The following is a 20,544-nucleotide window of genomic DNA, read 5'->3' on the forward strand; positions in this document are numbered from 1 at the left end:
CTTGACAAGAGTCACAAACCAAGGTTTGTTTTTCCAGCTACAGGATTTCATTTTCAGCTTTTCACTTTGAAAAATCAAAGGGTGGGTTATGTTTTTAAAATATGATTACTAATATATGGTGGAAAGAGGGTTGTGCATTTTCCCCAAGTCACTCATGGAGGCTCAAGAAAAAAACATAAACAAAGTTACACCACAGCTACCCCCCTCCTCTGATAAATAAAGAACAGCCCCTAACTCATCCTGAACGCTTCACGTGAGGGACATAGGTCATCCTTTTTCATTGGATGGTTCGTGACCATGTGAGGCTCCAGGCTCCAACACTTCAAAACCTGCACAGGAGGAGGTTGCATGCGGCTTGCACCATGCAGGCACGAAACAAGCTGCCCACAAATGAGCGCCATTGCCCTTTAAATAAACCATCCAATGACACCGGAGCTCGTCCGCCGCCTCGACTTGGTCTGACAGCGCAGTGACCGACCGACGGAGACTTAAGGATGCTGTCAAGGCACTCGACGAAGAATAACAAGGTAAAAGCTCATTTTGTGAGAAAATGTCACGGACCGCAGCCGTGTTTTGGCTAACATTTACGAAGCTAACGCCGCGTCGTCAGCGGTTGTTGTTGTTTTGAAGCGGACGGTGCTAACCAGCGCCCGCTGCCTCCTCACAGTTAGCTACCGTTAGCATGACAGCACGGACGCAGAAAGACATCCAGCTGGTATCAAGTGACAGCTCAGTCCGTCAGGGAGGTGAGCTAACTTAACACACCTTAACGTTTTATCAACGACAATGAGGCTGTTTTGTTGTTGTGTTTGCGGATATCGAGCCGCGCAGCTGTTTGACACAATGTGGCGTTAATTCAAAACCGCACGACGTCTCGCTGTAACCGCTGTCTAACAAGTTACGTTTTATGGGCTTGGATTTTTAAAATCTACATCAGACTGTCCTAAAACTGTCTGAGTGACACCCTGAGGTCACATCAAATTATCTACTGGCAATAGACAGTTTCAATTTGAGTCTGAATTTAGAAGGAAGACAGCTTAAACATGGTTTTTAATGGGCTTTAGTTTGTAAAATCCCCATCAGATTGTGTGACACGCTGGTGTCGTCTGTTATCATTTTGAAATACATTGGTGGATGAAGTATTAAGATCCTTTACTCAAGTAAAAGTAAAAGTAAAAGTACCAGTATAACCCTGTGAAAATACTCTGTTAGAAGTAAAAGTGTTGTATTGAAAATGCAAAATGGATCCCTGAAGAAAAGGTCAAAGCATAGAACTATAATCATGATTATCAAAGTATATATTTGAAATTATTTTACAGAATTATTATAATTTTATAGATTTTTTCGGGTTATTTCTCCTTGTTTTTTACTTTTCCTTTCTCTCTCTCTGTCTCTCTGTCTCTAACTGTCTTCCCCCCCCCCTCTTTTTGGGACTGTCCTAAAACTGTCTGAGTGACACCCTGATGTGGTCTACCATCATACTGAAATCAAATTGTTCACTGGCAATAGACAGTTTCAATTTGAGTCTGAATTTAGAGGGAAGACAGCTCAAACATGAATTTCTAATGGGCTTTAGTTTGAAAATGATGAACACAATAGAAAATACCACCCCCAAAACTCAAACTTATATAAAAAGAAAAAAGAAAAAGACAGAAATTTTTATCAAAATAGTTGGCAATTCATTTTCTGTGAATTGACTGATTGATTAATCAGCTAATTGTTGCAGCAGTACTTGTATAAACTGCTTGGTAATTTAATTTATAACGAACATCACTATTTTATAAACCCGTCTTATGTTCTTTATGCTAAAATCTTAACTTTTAAAGTACCTAAAGCTGTTAGATGACTGAAGTAAAGTAAAAAGTACAATATTTACCTCTGAAATGTAGTGGAGTAAAAGTATAAAGTAGCGTGAAAACACAATTCTCAAGTAAAGTACAAGTACCTTGAATCCATACTAAAGTACAGTACCTCAGTGAATGTTCTTAGTTACATTCCACCACTGTTAAAATGAAATTGCTCTGAGGCTAGGGGATAGGGGTCAGCAACAAGGTGTATTTTAACCACCTAAAAAAAGTCCCACCTCAAAAAAAAAAGGCTAGATTAAGTGTGTGCTATATTTAGAGTATTTTCACTGCTTTACCTTGATGTCAGACTGCAGTTTCTAATAGGAAAATGAAGCCGTTGTAGTGCTTTCTTCAAAGCCAGACTCCATTGAGAAAAACAGTGATTTAACGCAGGAGTTCCTGGTCTACTGCTGCATTGATCAGTTAGCCTTTATGTGTTATCGTGTGACTTTGGTGAATCCAAACTAACACTTTTAACTGCCAAAGTCCCATAATAAGACTAACTAACTAGCTGATGGAAGCAGTGGTAGACCAGCACCTCACGTGCTCAGCAAGGTAAAAATACTGTTTCTCTCAATGGAGTCTGGTGGCCTTGAAAAGAGCATTGATGGGGAACTGAGGCCATGAACAGCTTCCCCATCAAAATGGATCCCCGAAGAAAAGGTAAATCAAAGCATAGAACTATAATCATGATTATCATAATTATATATTTGAAATTGTTTTACAGAATTATTATAATTTTAAAGATTTTCGGGTTATTTCTCCTTTTTTACTTTCTCTTTCTCTCTGTCTCTCTCTCTCTGTCTATCTCTAACTTTCTTTTTTCCCCCTGTTTTTGGGGCAAGTTTTCTGGTAATTCTTTTGTAGTCGGGTCTTTTTTGGCTTTTGTTGCCTTACCTTTGTTTTTTTGGGGGAAAAGGGGCAATTTGCCCAGATTTTAAAGGGTGTAATAAATAATTTTATAGCATTTCCCATCTTTGCGGAGCAACAGTTTTGTGTGAAAGGAATTAAAACCCTGTCCCAAATATAAGGCTGTTGAGTTCAATGACTGAAGCAAATAATAGCCCAGGCAATTAATTGAAGTTTTACGCAATATGATAGACTGATTGATTTATTGAATCAATGTAATGCATTGGAACGGAGCTTTTATTTTGAAGGCGCTCTTACCGTAATGCCTATCATATACACGAACACTAAACAAGGTGTTGGAGGATTTTTCGGAGCGGAGGATGTCTTGTGCGTTGTAACCATAGACTATAGGCTGTAACTAGCTAGTTTGTGAGCAGACAGTGCAAGTTGTCAGTGTTTCCCTCTTCTCCAGTGCTCGGAAAGGGAATCACAAGATCTCCTCAGGCTATGAAGTAAGCTGCTATTTAAAGCCAGAGTGGAGAAAACTCATGTGAGCTACTGCTGCTGCGCTGTCTGATATTTATACGATTTATTTGCAGGCGCATACTAGTTTGTCCCATGATGTTTACTACAGTGAGGTTTTTGGTGCATCACAGTGAAGTCGTCACCGGCAGTCCATTGCTGCATTTCAAGAGTGTAACCAATCCGCTCAGTCCCCGTCGTGGAGAAGGCGCGTACAGTTTTCTAGACCGCCCCGCACAGCTCTCCTCTTTCCTCCCCCTGTGTGCCTTCATGGTCCTGCATATGTCATTTTGCCTCCGCTTGGGTAAGTTACACAACCAGCCCGTCATGCAAAATAGAAACACGTGTCTGTAGGCGGCGCTGACAAAAAAAAAAAAAAAAGACATGCGGGTTTACCAAACAACAAAGACCGGCTAACACCGCAGAGGAGGGAAAACAGTTGTGTCGCAGGTTATTTTCGCGATTTATAGCGTCAAACTGGGATCATGCGGTGCACATGGAGATAAGAGGTTCGGACTCAACATGTGTTTCCCTTTTAGAGAGGAGAATGATACGAACATGATCAGCGCCGATGGCTTCTCAAAATGCGAGGCGACTCTGCAACAGAGAGGCCGGCGAAGGAGGCCACCCGCAGAGATGCTCCATCTGCTGTCAGCTGTCATTGTTTGGCTGGTGACGGGAACCACCATCTCCAGCCTCAACAAATGGATATTTGCCGTTTACAACTTCAGGTACCCTCTGCTGCTGTCAGCGCTGCACATGCTGACAGCCATAGTGGTGGACTATGGGCTCATCAAACTGCGGGTGATCCGCCACAAAGCGGACGGAGAGCAGGACCTGACCCCCAGCGCTAAATGTAAAGTGTTCCTGTTGAGCCTGACGTTTTGTGCCAGTATCGCTTTTGGGAACATGGGTCTGAACTATGTCCAGCTGTCTTTTGCACAAATGATCTATACCACCACGCCGCTCTTTACTTTGGCCATATCTACGCTGATTTTGGGCAAACAACACCACATCCTCAAATACACAGCCATGATGCCCATCTGCCTGGGAGCGTCCTTCAGCATCATGGGAGAGGTCCAGTTTGACCAGACTGGCTGCTTCTTTGTGTTTGCAGCGACCATGTTGAGGGGTGTCAAGTCCATTCAGCAGAGTAAGTACCACTTCTGCTGTTTTCTGTCCTGCTTGCCACCTCAGACTGTTAAATCAATCAATCAGACTTTCTTTGCATAGCACCACACACACATACATACAGGCACATGGATAAAAAGCAAGACTTTGCAATTAAGGAAAGCACTAAAATAAGCGTATACATTAAAACCAGGAACAACAGGATCATTACCATAAAGCACCAGAGGCAGGATAAAGCCTGTATATACAAAGAAAATATAAATAGTATTAACAGTTCCCACGCTCATGGAAAAACCTGGAAAAGTCATGGGATTTCACAATTACATTTTCCAAGCATGGGATTTAGTCAAAAATACTTTAAAGTTTTGGAGAAATAATGTAATTTTGTGTATAATGACATTGTAACAATAATCTAACATGGGCAACCTTCCACATAATGTAATATTACGTCATTATTTTTCTGTAGCTGTCAACACACTGTAGCTCAAATATTCATTGATGTGTGACAGATGTTTTATTTATCATCACCTAAGTTTCCGTACTTTCTCTTTCGGTTTGTCTCTTCTTTCCCGTATGCCTGCTAGCTGAAATAATGTTTGAGAAGAGTCTGAATCATATTGAATCTGAAATGTTGGAAAACACCAGGCTAGTGGGGTAAGGGGGAAAAAATCTTGAAAAGTCATGTGAGAGTCTGGAAATTTTGTCCATGAAAATGTGTGGGGACCCTGTGATAATCATAAATAAGTAATATACTCTAAACAGTAAGTAAGAGGTAAATGAAAGGATAACAGCACAAACAAACAGCATAAATAAATGTGTTGGAAATAATAAAATTATTTGCTATCTAGTAAAACAAACTGCAATGTTTAAATAAATAAATAGTCAATAAATTCAATTAAAAGCCATGTTTGATTTTAAAAGTATTGGTAAATATAAACAATATGTTGGTTTTTGTGTTTTTGTTGTCGCTATAGAGAGTTGCTTTTCTGAGTTATAGACTCCTTTTTATAACTGGAAAATTTCATCTCTTGCTACAGACATTAGAGGTTATTCGAATGTTTCACCCCAGACGCTGCAGCAGTCTGCGGTCCTGGAACGTTTTAGTGAGTCACTTTTTAGTCTAGTAACACACCCACATACTAAGATGGAAAGTCACCGCAGCACATCTACTGGTTTCTTGGGGAACATGATACAAACATCAACAGGAGTCAGGGATGGGCAGGGTTTGTGCATATCCTGGTAACGTGCTGATCCGTTGTGTGACTGGCCATGTTGGTTTTTGAAAGAAATGCAAAACCTTTTTATGCATTTATGTGTCACCGTATGGTCAGCTGATAGATTCAGGGAAGATTAGCAAATGTTTTTCTTACCACAAGTTTCTGTTTCTTTTCATGGAAACTGCATAAATGTAGAGGCCCAAAGCATGGAGACAAAAAGCTAGTGTCCATGGCACAGAGCCATTTTTAGTAACGTATCAGTTAGCAATTGAAAATTTCTTAACGTATTTTAAGTAAATAAATAATTAGTGTTTTTTGTTTGCTTTTTTATTGAGTGGATTATCCTGGTATAACAAAGTCAACTAAAGACTTGCAGTGCAAAACAACCATCTTCAGATCAAATGTGTCCCTGAAGTTTATCATTTGTTGGGAAAGAGGTAGATTCCTTTTATTGAATTAACGTCACGTAGGCCGCGCTTACTACAGTTATCCAATGTTCTCATTTATCCAATGTCCTGAGCTCTCAGTGGAGCATTTGTTGAAGGAATTCCTTTAAAGTTGGGTTTAGTGTGCAGGGGATTAGGTTCTCCAGCGTCATTAGTCTCCACAACATTTGGATAGTTGTCAAAGAAAAAGAAACTAATGAGTTTCTAAAAATAAGTAGAGAAATATATAGAGACACAGCCTGTGTTTCATTGTTATGTAACACTAAAGCAGATATTCAGTTTTGCTCAGAAGGATGTAATGCTGCATAGTTAGTACCCAGAGGAGCAGAGGGCCACCTTGTGACTGAAGGGTCATCAGTTCAGTTAGTCCATCATAACCGCTAACAGCAGTACGAGACTGCGTGTTTAGAAAGTTGGCCATACTCTCTGTTAAATAAGGGTAAATAGTTAAAGTATAAACAGGCTTAAAGTATGAACAGGAATCCTTAAAAAGTAAAAAAAAAAAAAAAATCTTGAATTAATTAATCTAAAAAATAAGGTCTTAATTGGTATTAAAATGTCTCAAATAAACCTTTCGTAAGTCTTAAAAAATGCCGCAAAATAAAGGACTAATACAATATTATAATACAAAATTGTCAATGTTACAATAAATATGGGCAAAATTGTCCCTAACTCTTAACAATTGATGTCGGTTTATGCTTCCTTTTTTATTTAGTTTGGCTTGTCATAAAATTGGCCTTAAATTTAATTGCAAGTGGCATTAAAAAAGTCTTAAAAAGTTGTAAATCGAACCTGCCATAAGCTGTAGGAACCCTTTTATAAAAAACAAAAAATTTAAACCCTGCTTCTGCATTGGAGCAGAATCCGTAAACAAGGTCTAGCAGGTCGAAGCTGTTGCATTTACTTTTATTTTTAATCATGACTACAAATTTGAGGCCATCCTGAGGTGCCAAACTAGCTAGACGATGTCGTCTCAAGTTTCAGGTAGCTATTTTCATCCTCTCTCGCTTGTTGTTGTTCTTACAGTTTCCCCTCTAAGTTTACTTTTCTCTTACGCACTTAGATAGTGCACATGTTTTTGTTTAATAGTCCAGACTCCCAGCATTCTCAAAGCTTTGGCACAGTATGTCAGGAAACACTATGAAGTGTTTGCAGTGAGTGACGAGTGTTCAAGCTCTTAGGCTCTTACTAAAACATCAAGATGTGTTCATAGATGTTTTTATAGATGTGTTTTGCTGTCTGGTTTCCCAGACATCAGGGCATATTATGTGTAGGATGTTAGAAAGGAGTTTTGCATAATTTCCTGTCATTTTCCTGTTATCAGACCGGTTCAGAGCTTCAGCTTTGAATAAGCTGATCAGTAAACAGAGTACAGAGTCTGTCCTTGTATTGTAATTACAGGCTACATTCACAATACAGGGCTTAATGCTCAATTCCGATTTGCTTTTTTCCCCCAGATTCGATCTTTCTGCCTCCACTGATCAAATTTGTGTTTAAAGTGCCCTATATCTGACATCAGTGTGGACCAGTCACTGCCCTGATGTGCCTCACATGCAGCCAGTAACATCACATACATGGAACAACAACAAAGGAAAATGTCACATTTGCAAAATAGGCATTTGGATAAAAAATGAACGAGACAGCGGTGCAGGCATTAATCTCCGTAATGCGAAGGTTTGATCGCAATGTGTCATATGTTGAGAATGATGCACGGTTCCCACGGTCTTGGAAAAACATTACTATTTGCTTGTAATGTGAACGTAGCCTAGAAAAACACCCGAAAAGTCCATTAATATACTGTATTGTTTTTCTTAATATTTGAGGTTGGAAACAGGCCCTGTATTTGTTGAATCAGACATTTCTGCCAAGTAAGAAATGCAGCACAAGAAAAATAAGTGTTATTTTTGAGACCTCTCACGTCTTAAGCTTCAGTCATGTTTGTAACCGCTGTATACTTCTCTATTTACTCTGGTGTTTAACTTCAGTTTCAGCAGGTTAGTTTCATCCTCCCTCTCACTTGTTATTATAGTTTGCCTTCTAAGTTTACTTTTGTTAAACACACTTTGTTGTGCATGTCTTTTTGTTTAACCGTTGGAAACCGGGAGCGACATCACTGCAACTTGGTGAGAAATGTTTCACAGATTGCAAGAAATTAGTGGATTTAGAAAATTATTTTAAAAGCTAGGCGGAAATGTTTAGGGGAAAAATAAATTAAGACAAATCTATATAATTATCAGAATTACATATTTAAAATTATATTACAAAATTATTATAATTTTTAAGGACTTTTTCTGGGACTTTTTTTTTTCATGTAATTTTCTTGAACTCTTTATTTTTGGGGGGTTATTTCTTCTTTCATTGCTCATTGAAAGAAAGGTTTCAAAGGGTTAAAGGTTTCCTGTCGATGTCATGTGCATAACCGCTGCATACATTTCTCTGTTTACCCAGGCATCTTACTTCAGGAGGAGAAGATCAACTCTGTCTTCCTGCTCTACCTGATGTCCATTCCTAGCTTCTGCATCTTGGCCGTGGCGGCTCTGGCCTTAGAAAACTGGGCCATGCTGGAGTCGCCGCTGCACTACGACCGCCACCTGTGGGTCTTTATCTTGCTCAGCTGCCTGGGCTCAGTCATGTACAACCTGGCCAGCTGCTGCGTCATCACGCTCACCTCTGCCGTCACCTTGCATATCCTTGGCAACCTCAGCGTGGTGGGAAACCTGCTGTTGTCTCAGCTGCTTTTCGGCAGTGAGCTGTCCGCCCTGAGCTGCGCCGGCGCCGTGCTGACGTTGTCTGGCATGCTTATCTATCAGAACTCAGAGTTTATCGTCAGCTTCCTGGACGCACGCAAGGCTAAAGCCGAAAAGTCGGGACAGGTGGATTTTCACACAGCATGTGGAGAGGACTTGGACAAAGCTAGCGTGTCTGAACAAACATATCATCAGCAGAGAACAGACGGGAAACAGGAAGACAAGATAGACTGAACTGAAGGGATGAAGGAGAGAATAAACTGAAGGATGAAGTATTGAAAACCGTGGCAGTAGTTCTCTACCCTTTGTGTCTGTAAGTGGTAAAGAGCAGCGGAGGGAGTGTGACCTTATAAGGCCGCCATCACTGATGATGAGACCTTTTTTTAAATGTTTTTTTTTTTTTTTTTACTTCCTCACTGTGCCAGTTTATTTCTCCTCTGGTCACACAGAAGTCTGCAGAGAGAAAAAGGTTGCCTTGTCACGATGATGGTTAAATTCTCTCCTTCATCTGTAAATCACTCATACATAGCCTATAGTGGTATATGCATGCCTGAGCACACTAAACTGTTTGATACCTCATGAGGTATTCACACTGTCACTCATACTTCTCCACTGTGAAAATGTTCTCATCGACAGAGGGCTCTAACTGATGTTTTTAGGTGGCTGTTGTGGATATTGCAGGCTGCAGGGAGCCTCATGGCTTAGAGTGCGCTCCGCCTCAAATCTAAACGGGCACAATTTGTATAAAAAATATATATTAATGGTACTGTTACCTGACATTCACCTGGCCCTGTCATGGTAAGGGACTGGGTTTTTGGCAGCTTTTTTTTTTTGTTGGTTTGTGAAGCAAGAAGCTTTTAAAAGAGGAAGTTAAACTTATTTAGAGTCTGAAGTTTCAAAGGTGGACAAAGCCAACGTTTTTGTGCAATGAGACTCCTCTTCTCCTCTGCTGAAGCACATTTTTTAAAAGAGACCTAAGCTCTATGTTTCGTCCTCCCCTACGAGTACCCAGTGCGGCTTCCCATTTAAGGCCTAGATTTTGTTCTCGGCGGTCTCTGTAGAATTAGTTCCAATTATTTTACAGCAGGGCGCTCACTGCAGCTTTCCTCAATAATTAGGTTCAGGAGTTCTCTAAGGAGTGTCACTCAACTTTAGCTGCCTTTTCCCTGCGGAAGAGACAAGGGAAAAGAAGTCTGAGATGTCCTTTAAGGTCGCTTCTAAAATCCTAATCAATGTCATCTGTTCGGCTTAATTTTTATTTGGGTGACACTTTTAAAAAAAGAAAAACTGACCTCTGCTTGACAGTGTTATGTAATTTTTTTTTTTTGTGACAAAACATATTTTATTCCCCTTTTTAATATTTATTTGGAGGAAAATATTTATTTTGAACGGCCATAGCTGTCACTGGTTTTGTGATGCTGTAGATTTTGGTCCTCAAGTGTCTTGCAGATGCATACATGTAATATAATGCTAGATGGCACTAGTCTCTCCTGTCCTCTCTCTTTAGAGAAAAGTCAGACGCACGAGGCAGAAGACTGCATGCCGCTGCTCCTCAAAGCATCCTCAACGATCTAGGATGTCGGTATTGTGCACTCCCTCCTCCGTGTATGCCAAATGTTTGCTTTAAAAGTAATGTGTAGCACATTTGTTATGACACCCGCCATATTTTCTGCATATTTTGCCATAAGAATAACTGCAGGCAGGACTGTATGTTGTCTGATTTTATTTGACGTATCACTGATCTAGTATTTCAAGGGTGCCATTTATAAAACCACATTGTCCAGAGCATCATATCATATGACACTAGGAAGCACTTAAAATAAATCCCAGTTAGGTAAAAATAGTGGAGGGAAGATATGAAACAATTTTATGAAACAAATATTTTGCAGTATGAGAAATAACTTTGTTTGTTTACAGGGCTCCCATGGTCGTAGAAAACCTGGAGAAGTCATGCAATTACACAATCTCATTTTCCAGGCCTGGAGAAGTCATGGAATTGGTAAAAAAAAAAAAAAAAATCATTGAGAGTTTTGAAAAAGTTATAAAAATGTGTTATTTGTAATTAAATTAATTGTTAAAATATTTTTGCAGGTGTAACTTTCCACCTAATTTAACATAATGGCACATTTATTGGCTGTAAAATAGCTGTTGACATAACGTAGCTCTAATATGCTTCGACTTAGGGCTGCAAGATTTATTCTTTAAGCATCAACATTATGTTGTGCAATAGTCACATCAAAGGACATGCAATGTCAAGTTCGGTATATTAAGTCAAACATCTTAATTGCAGCTTGATACAAATGAAAAACTGGAATGATTCTCTTTCCATGACTAATAACGGTCAAGCCTTCCTCTTTAAGACAGGATATATGTGACCTAGTGTGAGACATTTGTTAGGGAAAGCGAGACTCTCCTGTATGTGCGTAAAAAAGTACACCGTGAAGTGCACATTTTCTCCAAAATGGAAATGTAGGTCCTTGAAAAGTTTTGAGACGTCCATGAAAACGTGTAGGAATCCTGGGTTTAGTATTTCAAAGCAGTTGTTAGCAATGATCACGTCCAGCCTTAACTGTGTTGTAGAGCAGTTCATTTCACTGGTTTTACAATATTGAATACCTCAGCTGTTAAATAGGACTTGTTATACCCTTGCGTCCATTGATTATTAACTATCGGACTGAGATCAAGCAGCTTTTCAACAACTTCAATAAAACTGCAGCATGTGAATGATGGGTTTTACTGTGTTCAGTAGATTACATAGATGTCAACTTATTTTAGAAACACTCGTGTTGTCCAATAATGAGAACTGCCTCAGTGGCCAATTAGTTTTATAATCTTGATCACAAACTTGTTTGGCTGCGTTTTCTCGCGGATATCATGTCGAGTAGATTTTGAGTGTTGGGCAAAGAAACTGTTGCACTGACGAGGTACGAAGACGCTGCCTTCAAAGCCTATGGTTCCTGTGTACATACTGGTTTTGATTGTTTGCAAAGCTACTTTGGTGTAAATAGTTATTTTATGATATAATGTATTTTAAAGTCATTTATGGCTAGTTTTAACTATACTGGTTTAAGAATGAAACATTTGCCTCATGCCTTATTTGGACATACTGTAGAGGAGAAAGGAGCGATTTGATTTACCATTTTGTCAAAACTTTTTGAACACATTTTGAATGCCAACAGCAGCTGCAGGTGCTTCTGTTTAGGGGCAAAGATTTGGGCAATTCATAAACACATGATGTGCAATTGCTTGAATAAAAATAAATGGACTCGTACAATAAACAAACCACCTCATAACTGAATCAGTGTTGTCTTCATCAAATTACTCGTGCCGTCGTACCTCCTGCACATTTAATTACTTTCAGCACTTTCGGTCAGAGTTTGTTTGAGAAAGAATCAACACTTGATTTATTTCAGTTTTGTAAATTATTAACAGTAATTTTCAGTTTACCCTTAAGCCTTTTAGTAACATTATAGATCAGAAGTTACACATAAAGATGCTTTCTAGGGATGATTGTTTTCATTTTAGATTAATCTGTCAATTTCATTTATCATTTACAGGGTGTCTGCGGGTCATGAAAATTCTTAAAATGTCCTTAAATTACAATGTATGAATAATAATCCTTAAAAAGTCATCAATAGCTGTAATTTGAATTTGTGAAGTCTTAATTGTTACAACTATATATCTAATTTATCTGTCATTTAATTTCTTTTTGTCAAAATAAGTGAAGCAAAATTGTGTGAAAGTCCACATTTAATGCTGTCATTTTACTTTATACTCGCACTTGCCTGCTTGCAAAATGTAGATTAACCTAAGTCACTCTAAAAACTATATTCACACATTTAACCTAGCTCTGCATGGAACTACATTTATACTACTTACCTTTATAATGACCTGCAATGCTTGAAATGAACGGTATTGATCCTCAGTGTGTATTTATACATTACGAGGATATTTGATGCAGTTGTGAGTGTTCACCACTGGGTGGAGCAGTTTGTCTGATTTCTGAGAGCGTTCCCTGAATCTGTCTAAACCTTTAAACACTAAATCACTGCTTAAGTTGACTGTGTTTTGCTTATAGTGTTTTTTCCAGGTGTGTATGTATGTGTGTGCGTGTGCGTGTGTGTGTGTGTGTGTGTGTGTGTGCGCACGCTCTGTCCTCTCTTGTGCAGATTCCTCTCCTTCTGTAAACAGAGTGCCTTTTGCCTGAATAAGGCAGTGCTCCTCACCCCCCCCCCCTCCCCCATTAACCCTTTGTTTTCCAGCCAAAACATTACCCCTGCAGCACCCTCCAAACAAAGTATAACACGGTGAAAATTGTGAATAAAAAAAATAGTGTTAGATAAAGTTTTACAACATCATCCAGGATGGCTAGAGGAGGCGATACTATGCTGAGGGTGAGAGAGACCTCTCCTTGTCCTCCTCCTCCTCCTCCTCCTCCTTCTCCTCCTCCTCCTTTCCCATCTTGGGTGGCTCATGTAAGCAACTTCCACTTGCTCTCCAAACATGCATGCTTATGTAGCGCTGTGATGTGAGGTGTGATTTGAGGTCTGAGCCATCACAGCTCTCCAGACAAATCTGTAGCAGCACCAATAAGAGGGGAAAGCTGAAAACTTCTAAGAAAACTTTCAACAGACACTCAAGTTTGCATCCTGAAAACAGGTGAGTGACACTGCACCTCAACAGCTACCAATCAGTACTATCATTTTTATGACTATTCTTCCCATCGTATGTCTTCAGGCTGCACTGTGACTTTTCTCCCTGTGTCTGAGCGCATACTTGCATGCTGTTATCATATTCTGTCAGTAATGCTCTTGTTCCACTACATTACTATATTTGTACGTGTTTTTGCCCTTTCTGTGCTGCACTCAGCCTGCTGCTGAGATGCTCTGAGGAGCACTTCATTAAGACAAACATTTCTTTACCCGGCTGCTCAGTTTGTTAAGACTCACATTTGAATTACTGCAGTATGATGCTCTGTTTGTGAATTTAGCACATTGTTTACTGTAACTAACTGCATGTGGTCTGCATGAATGATTCAAACATTGTCAAATCTGTGTGAATGATACAGTCAGCTCATTCAGGTCAAGTGTTTGTCATCTCTTCAGTTCTCTCACAAATGGCTTTTTGGCCTGTTCACTTTCAGTTCATCAATATTCTCAAGATGCTTGCGTGTCTTAAATATGTGTCACAATCCAGCAGGTTTGCTCCTCAGACATGGAGTCAAAAACTGATGGTGGATCTGCGTCTATGACCAGCGAAGAACTGGCTGCTATTGAGGATGAAGAGGTTCTCAACAAGATGGTGAGCCAATGATTTGTGATATTAGTTCACTTAGTTCATATTTCTTACCATGATGTATATATATCATGCAAACGGAGTTGTCGTTGCCTTTCGCTCTTTAACCCTTTGAAACCTGGATCAGCACCAGTTTTTCTTTGGCAAGTATTTTACCTTTGAAACCTGAACAAATGGGTTTAATTCTCTTCTAATTCCAAGAAACTGGTAAAAAAGTGACAATGAAACCTTAAAAATAGGAGAGAGCGAGAAAAAGAGGTGGGGGAAAAGAATATATAAAGAGGGTAAAATGTCCAGAAACTATATTTAGGGTTATTAGAAATGTATTATAGAATATCTAGTATTTTCAGTACTTTTTTTCAGGTCATTTCTTTGTTTATTTTTTTTTTTCTTTCCTTTCCTTTTTTTGGTCATTTCTTTTCCCTCATTACCTTCTTCCCATGTTTTTGGGAAAAATCGGGTAGATTTGCTCATGTTTCAAAGGGTTAATAAATAATTATGAATAAATAATAGTAAATGTGTTTTATACTGTCAAAATAAAAGTCCTTTGCTACTTTTATATTTTTATTAGGTGGGAAAAATGCAAATATTCTAAATATTTAGAGGAAAGTGTCCCCTGTGTCCACCCTGCAATCTGCACTTAGGGGCCTATAAATAAACTTCCCCTACCTTGTGCCAAAAAAAGGGTTTTTTTTAATTCAAAATATTTCTCTTTTATATTTGCAGATTTTCTGTCTGACTCTGACACTTAGACCTTATTACTTCTTATTTTTGAAAAACTAGTTGACCCAACTTTTAACCAGTGGTTTGTCCTCTTAGCTGGACAATACTACAGATTTTGAAGAGAGACGAATGCTACGTGCTGCATTAAGAGACCTGCTCAAGAAAAAGAGAGGTAAAATCTGATACTTGCTCGCATGCAAGAATTAAACTCAAGTTGCTATATTAATATGCTTATTACTCCTTTCTTGCTTTGTAAATTCCTCACCGTCTCTCTGTTATCAGATAAACGGGAGCAGGATCGAGGGTCGAGGCAGCAGGACCTGAAACAGCAGGGCCTGAGCAAAGGGGGGACAACAGGCGGAGGTGTTAGCATAGGCAGAGCGTCCATGAACCAGCAGACGCCATCAAACAGTAAGTTCATAAAGATGCTCTTGGACATCTTGTGATGTTTTAGATACATTTTCTTGATTTTATTTTGATTCTCTGTATTTTGTTAGAACCGTCTGGTCAGCTCTCTCCATCAGCAGGCAGGTGAGTCAACTGTCAGCTGTCAATTTTGCACATTTGGGTTAATTTACTACATAAAGCAGATTTTTAAACAACTGAACAGTTAAAGTATTCATTTAATCTCAGACATACCCACATAATTTACTTCTTTTTGAAAGTGAATGACGTCTTTATTGCATTTATGTTGGCCTTGCATGAAAAAAAGGTTTTTTGAAACTTTAATGTTCAGTATGCAGGATTTATGGGGATTTAGTGGCATTTGGAATCGACAACTGCAGAGTCCAACCTGCTGAAACTTCTCCCAGTTAAAAGTCCTACAGTATTTTTTTTTTCAGGAGCCAAAAATTAGCCACAGAGAAAAAACGCTGTTCAACATGTTGGAGATGAGCTACTCACTCAGCACCTTCTAATGTGTGCTCACCTTATTTCTTTTTTTTAACCTTTATTTTAGGATTTCAGCCATGAAATTCTATACAAATAGAAAAAAAAAGTCTTCAGGCTCCAACAATAACAGTAAAATAAAATGTATAGACACATTAACGCTATAGAAAGTTTATGCTCACCTTTTCACAAGGAGACAAATTATCCACAGAGGTCTCCCCCTCTACAAAACAAACTGATGCTGTGATTTAAAATGCTTAAAAACACTGAAAAAAGCAGTTTTACATTTTTAAAAAATCTGTGTTTTTCCAATGCTCGGGTCATGGACGGCTGTTAACTATGGTGAAACCCAAATGGCCCTATAGAGTCTAGGTTAGTGCGTTCTGGGCTGTTGTAGAAACATGGTAATCTCTGTTGATGGGGATCTACTCACAATGTAAATATAAAATGCCTAACTCTGAGATAAAAAATAAATACATTTAAAAAAAAAATTATTTATACACGGAACATAACACATTAATGTGATGATATTCCATTTCTGCCAATAAATCCCCCTAAATCCTACACACCAGACCTTCAAGTAGTCATATCTGAAAGATGTAACTGTGAGGTAAAATCCTAATGACATTTCCATTGGGAAGCCAACGGCTGCTAGGAAAAGTCCTCTTGTTTGTTTAGAAATTCACCTAAAAAGGAGCTGAATATTCTTCTCAGTCAAAGCATCTGCCAAGCTAAAAGATGAGATAAACTTCTTTTTGTTCATGCTGTAAGTGTCTCCTTGTCTCCTCTCCTCAGCATGGCCAGTCCGGCTGAAGCCTCGGCCCAGAAATGTCCTGCAGCAGCACCCAATGTAAAAAATGTCAAACAGATGCTTCTGGACTGGTGCAGGGCCAAAACAGAGCCATATGAGGTAAACATGCCCTGACTTTCTTTGTCTGTAAATTATTGCCCAGTGGAGCTATACATAGCTCGGCCCCTTGTGTCTCACTCTCTGCCACTATTTTATCTAAACTGGTGCGAAACAGGGGGTGGACATCCAAAACTTCTCCTCAAGTTGGAAAGACGGTATTGCCTTCTGTGCCTTGGTGCACCGTTTCTTCCCTGATGCGTTTGAGTACTCCATCCTCAACCCCAACGAGCCGAGAGACAACTTCCAGCTGGCTTTCAGCACCGCAGAGTGAGCTGTCATTCCTTATATGAAGACGCAGATGCATCTTGTCTGGAACGAACTCCAGCAGTGCATTGCAGATAAAACAAAGTGACTTTACAGTTCTCTGTCATAGTTTGTCTCAAGTCGTTTGTCAGTGACACGCACTCTCTCTCTGTGTGCAGGAGGCTGGCAGGCTGCCCCCCTCTGCTGGACGCTGATGACTTAGTCCGGATGAAAGAGCCCGACTGGAAGTGTGTGTACACATACATCCAGGAGTTCTACCGCAGCCTGGTGGAGAAAGGCCTGGTCAAAACCAAAAAGCGACTTTAAAGTCTGACAGCTTTTGTGATTGGCTTTATTTTCATTATTTACAATTAATACACACATAAGCATGATAGGAATTCAAAACGATAATATTAAGTCTTTGAAACCTGGATGGACATTAGTTTTCCTGCGCTGCATTTAGACGCTTTTCACAAGTATTTAAACGTTTGCAACGTGAGCGAAATGGTCTGATCTCTGTCAAAAACATGGGGGGGGGGAAGGCAATCAGTAACTTGGCATGAAATATCCCACAGCATGCAAAAAATTAATAAAAAGGTGACCCAATAAAAGGGACCTGAAAATTAGGCACAAAAAAAAATCATTAGAAAATTATCGAATAACTAGGGAAAAATGTCAAGAAAACTATAATTATTGGAATTATGTATTTAAAATTAGGTTACAGGAAAAAATATTTATTTCGTTATTTATATTTATTATTCCGTAGCACTTTTTCAGGTCATGTCATGTTTTTGTTCTTTTACATTCTTTTTTTTTTTTTTTTTTGCTTATGTCAGATCATTTGTAACTTTTTACTAATTTTTTGCTAATTTTTGAGACATTTCTTTTTAAGTTGCTCATGGTCTTCCTTCCGTGTTTTTGAAAGACGTCAGGCCTGTTTGCTCAGGTTTTAAAGGGTTTTCACCTTTTTTAACTAACTATTTACATTTTGTCCATTATTTTAGAGTTAATATGAAAAGGACAGTTTACCAAATCTAAAACACATATTTTTCCTCTTACCTTGTGCTATTTATCAAGACTGTTTTGTTGTGAGTTGCAGAAGGTTGGTGTTACCAGCCATAGAGATGTCTGCTTTTTTAAAATTTAATTGAACTAGATGGCACTTGGCTTGTGGTGCTCAAAATGACAAAAAAACACATTTGAAAAACTCAACAGCGACGTCTCTTTCCAGAAATCACTACTCAGTTACTCAAGATAATCCACAGACCTTGTTGTCTCTTGTAGGAACTATTTTCTTTCGACTGAACCGTCAACCGTATCATCATGCAGAAGGAAGTGTGCATCTACTGCTAGCTCACCTAGAAACATTTTGATCTCATGCTTTCTGTAGCACAAGCCTCTCGTCAGTGAGCAGATGCGTGCTTACTTCTGCGTGTCGGTACAGTTGGAGGGTTAAATTCATGGATGAGAAGTTTGTGTTACTGACAGTATGAAATGTAAACATTAAACATTAACAGCTGAAATTTATTCTCATTTTATTGCTGCTCATGTCTGTGTATAGTTTATGCTTGTCTTTGTTGTTACTACAATTGATATGATTTTTATCATGATTATTGTTCTCAAACCTGTTTTTTAATTTTAGGCTGCCAAATTTACACAATTTAAACTTGCCTCCATGTAGTTCCTAAATGAAGCTGCTCACAGCAACGTCTGTGGATTATCTTGAGTAACCAGGTAATGAATTCTGTAATGAAACATTGCTGTTGAGCTTTTCAGACTTTTTTTGTTCTTTGGTGCGTTGAGCGCCGTAAGGTGAGAGCCATCTAGTTAAATTACTGAAGAGAAGGCAGACATGGCCGATATCTCCAGCACTCTGCAACTCACACCAACTCAATCTAGATTAATAGATTGCACTACAAGTAAAAGGAAAATATGTATTTTTGATTTATGGGTGAACTGTCTCTTTAAGCATTTGACATGTCTGGCTGATGCATCATGTAAATGTAAATGCAATAATGCCTAATGGTTAGTATTTGTATTGGTTTGTGTGTTAGCAGGGACTTGCTGGTGTCTCTGTGCTCTCAGTGGACAGCTGGCGCTTAGGATCAGTGCATTCCACTGAGATTACACATCTGCATTAATCCCAGTCAGAGCCATACAGAATCTGGGAACAAATTTTTATCATGATGCTGTTGAAGGCCTGAGGGTGTGAGTATGCCAACACATTTAATAAACATCCATTATACGTGCTGTTTTTCTCCAACTGTACCTGGTTGCTGAACTAAATGTGTGTTTTATTTGCACGATACAATATTCAGCAGCTCTGCATGTTTTATTTAAAATATTCAGCCAGGATTTTGTTCTAAATGTTTTTCATTTGTGTATTTATAAATCTGTGTTACAAACTTAGGGCTCTGACACAGCATATTGACACAATGCACATTTCATCTGCTGAATAATTTATATACTTTTTAGGCACTACCAGAACTAGAGCCAGTACACTGTAAAACCTGGCAAGATCATTTTACTTTTAAACAAAATCTAGGAAACTGATTGCCTGGATAAATGTAAGTAAATACAACTATTAGTCTTACTTCATGCTTGAATTATTAGGTTTACTTAACAAAAAATGCTACATTTAATTAATTGTGCAAAGTTGTTGCAACTTAAAAATGACAAGTTTAATTAAATCAATAATTCTAAGTTTTAACAACTTCAGTAAACCAAATTTACTTTGCTATATAAATAATATCTGTATTCTGCAATCTAGGCAATCATATCAGACATTCATTATGTCAGACTAACGTGGTTTACTGAAGTTGCTAACACTTACAAAGAACAAGGACATTTCACTTGTCATTTTTAAGTTGCAACAGCTTCGCAAAATTAATTAAATGTAACAAAATTTTAAGTAAACTTCACAATTAGATAAGTAGTCAATAAAAATTGAAATTTATAGTTATATTTACTTTCCTTTTTCACAGTCGGTTTCCAAGATTATTTTAAGTGAGATCTACCTGTCAGATTTTACAGTGTATTGACAGACTGCACAGTTCATCTGCTTAGTAATTTATGTACTTTATGGGCACTTCCAGAACTATTATTAATAAAAAATAAATAAATAAAAACAAATCCTACTACTACTACTACTAATAATAATAATAATAATAATAATGATAATTGTAATAATGCTAAAGTGGTGATGATGATGATGATGATGATGATGATGATGATAATCTTCATCATCCATACTGTAAAATCTGACAAGTTGATCTCACTTAAAATAATCTTGGAATCCGGATGCCTTGAAAACAGAAAGTAAATATAACTATTTATCTTAATAATCTTAATTTTTGTTTACTTAATATCTAATTGTTAAGTTTACTTAAAATTTTATTGTTTTTACTTAATTTAATTTAAATTGTTGCAACTTAAAAATGACAAGTGGAATTACATTGTTCTCTGTTAACTTCAGTAAACCAAGTTAGTCTGATTTAATCTGATCATGACAAAGAGGATTTTGACAGTAATGAAGTTAGGAGATCTGAAAGTTCTGTTTTGTCAAAATGTTTATGAATATACGAATATGATTGACTAGTTTGCAGAATACATGCATATAGCACAGCAATCTTGGTTTGCTGATGTAACTAAAACTTAGAAAGATTGATTTCATTAAACTTGTGATTTTTAAGTTGCAACAACTTCACAAAATTAAGTGCATATCAT

General features: G+C 38.2%; 2 protein-coding genes across 5 annotated transcripts; both read left to right on the forward strand.

Moving 5' to 3' along the window:
• Nucleotides 1-313: 313 nt before the first annotated feature.
• slc35e4 (solute carrier family 35 member E4) lies at nt 314-12,057 on the forward strand. 3 transcript variants are annotated; one of them, XM_042509585.2, is made up of 3 exons: nt 314-527; nt 3,758-4,371; nt 8,461-12,057. In XM_042509585.2, exons 2-3 carry the CDS (start codon nt 3,777-3,779, stop codon nt 8,991-8,993), a joined length of 1,128 nt encoding a protein of 375 aa, XP_042365519.1. In that variant the 5' UTR covers nt 314-527; nt 3,758-3,776; the 3' UTR covers nt 8,994-12,057. The 3 variants fall into 3 exon arrangements, with proteins under 3 accessions (XP_042365519.1, XP_042365520.1, XP_042365518.1); XM_042509586.2 differs by lacking the exon at nt 314-527 and adding an exon at nt 562-746; XM_042509584.2 differs by lacking the exon at nt 314-527 and having other exon boundaries at nt 1,435-4,371.
• A 1,151-nt stretch (nt 12,058-13,208) lies between these two features.
• Nucleotides 13,209-19,086, forward strand: smtna (smoothelin a). 2 transcript variants are annotated; one of them, XM_042508703.2, is made up of 8 exons: nt 13,209-13,418; nt 13,956-14,060; nt 14,874-14,949; nt 15,060-15,188; nt 15,275-15,308; nt 16,461-16,575; nt 16,691-16,842; nt 16,998-19,086. In XM_042508703.2, the coding sequence occupies exons 2-8, from the start codon at nt 13,974-13,976 to the stop codon at nt 17,143-17,145; spliced, it is 741 nt and encodes a 246-aa protein (XP_042364637.1). In that variant the 5' UTR covers nt 13,209-13,418; nt 13,956-13,973; the 3' UTR covers nt 17,146-19,086. The 2 variants fall into 2 exon arrangements, with proteins under 2 accessions (XP_042364637.1, XP_042364636.1); XM_042508702.2 differs by having other exon boundaries at nt 13,959-14,060.
• Nucleotides 19,087-20,544: the final 1,458 nt, after the last annotated feature.

Source organism: Plectropomus leopardus, chromosome 20 (genome assembly GCF_026936395.1).
Source record: "Plectropomus leopardus strain MGB_pleo_1.0 chromosome 20, ASM2693639v1, whole genome shotgun sequence".
In the NCBI taxonomy this organism is placed as follows: Eukaryota; Metazoa; Chordata; class Actinopteri; order Perciformes; family Serranidae; genus Plectropomus; species Plectropomus leopardus.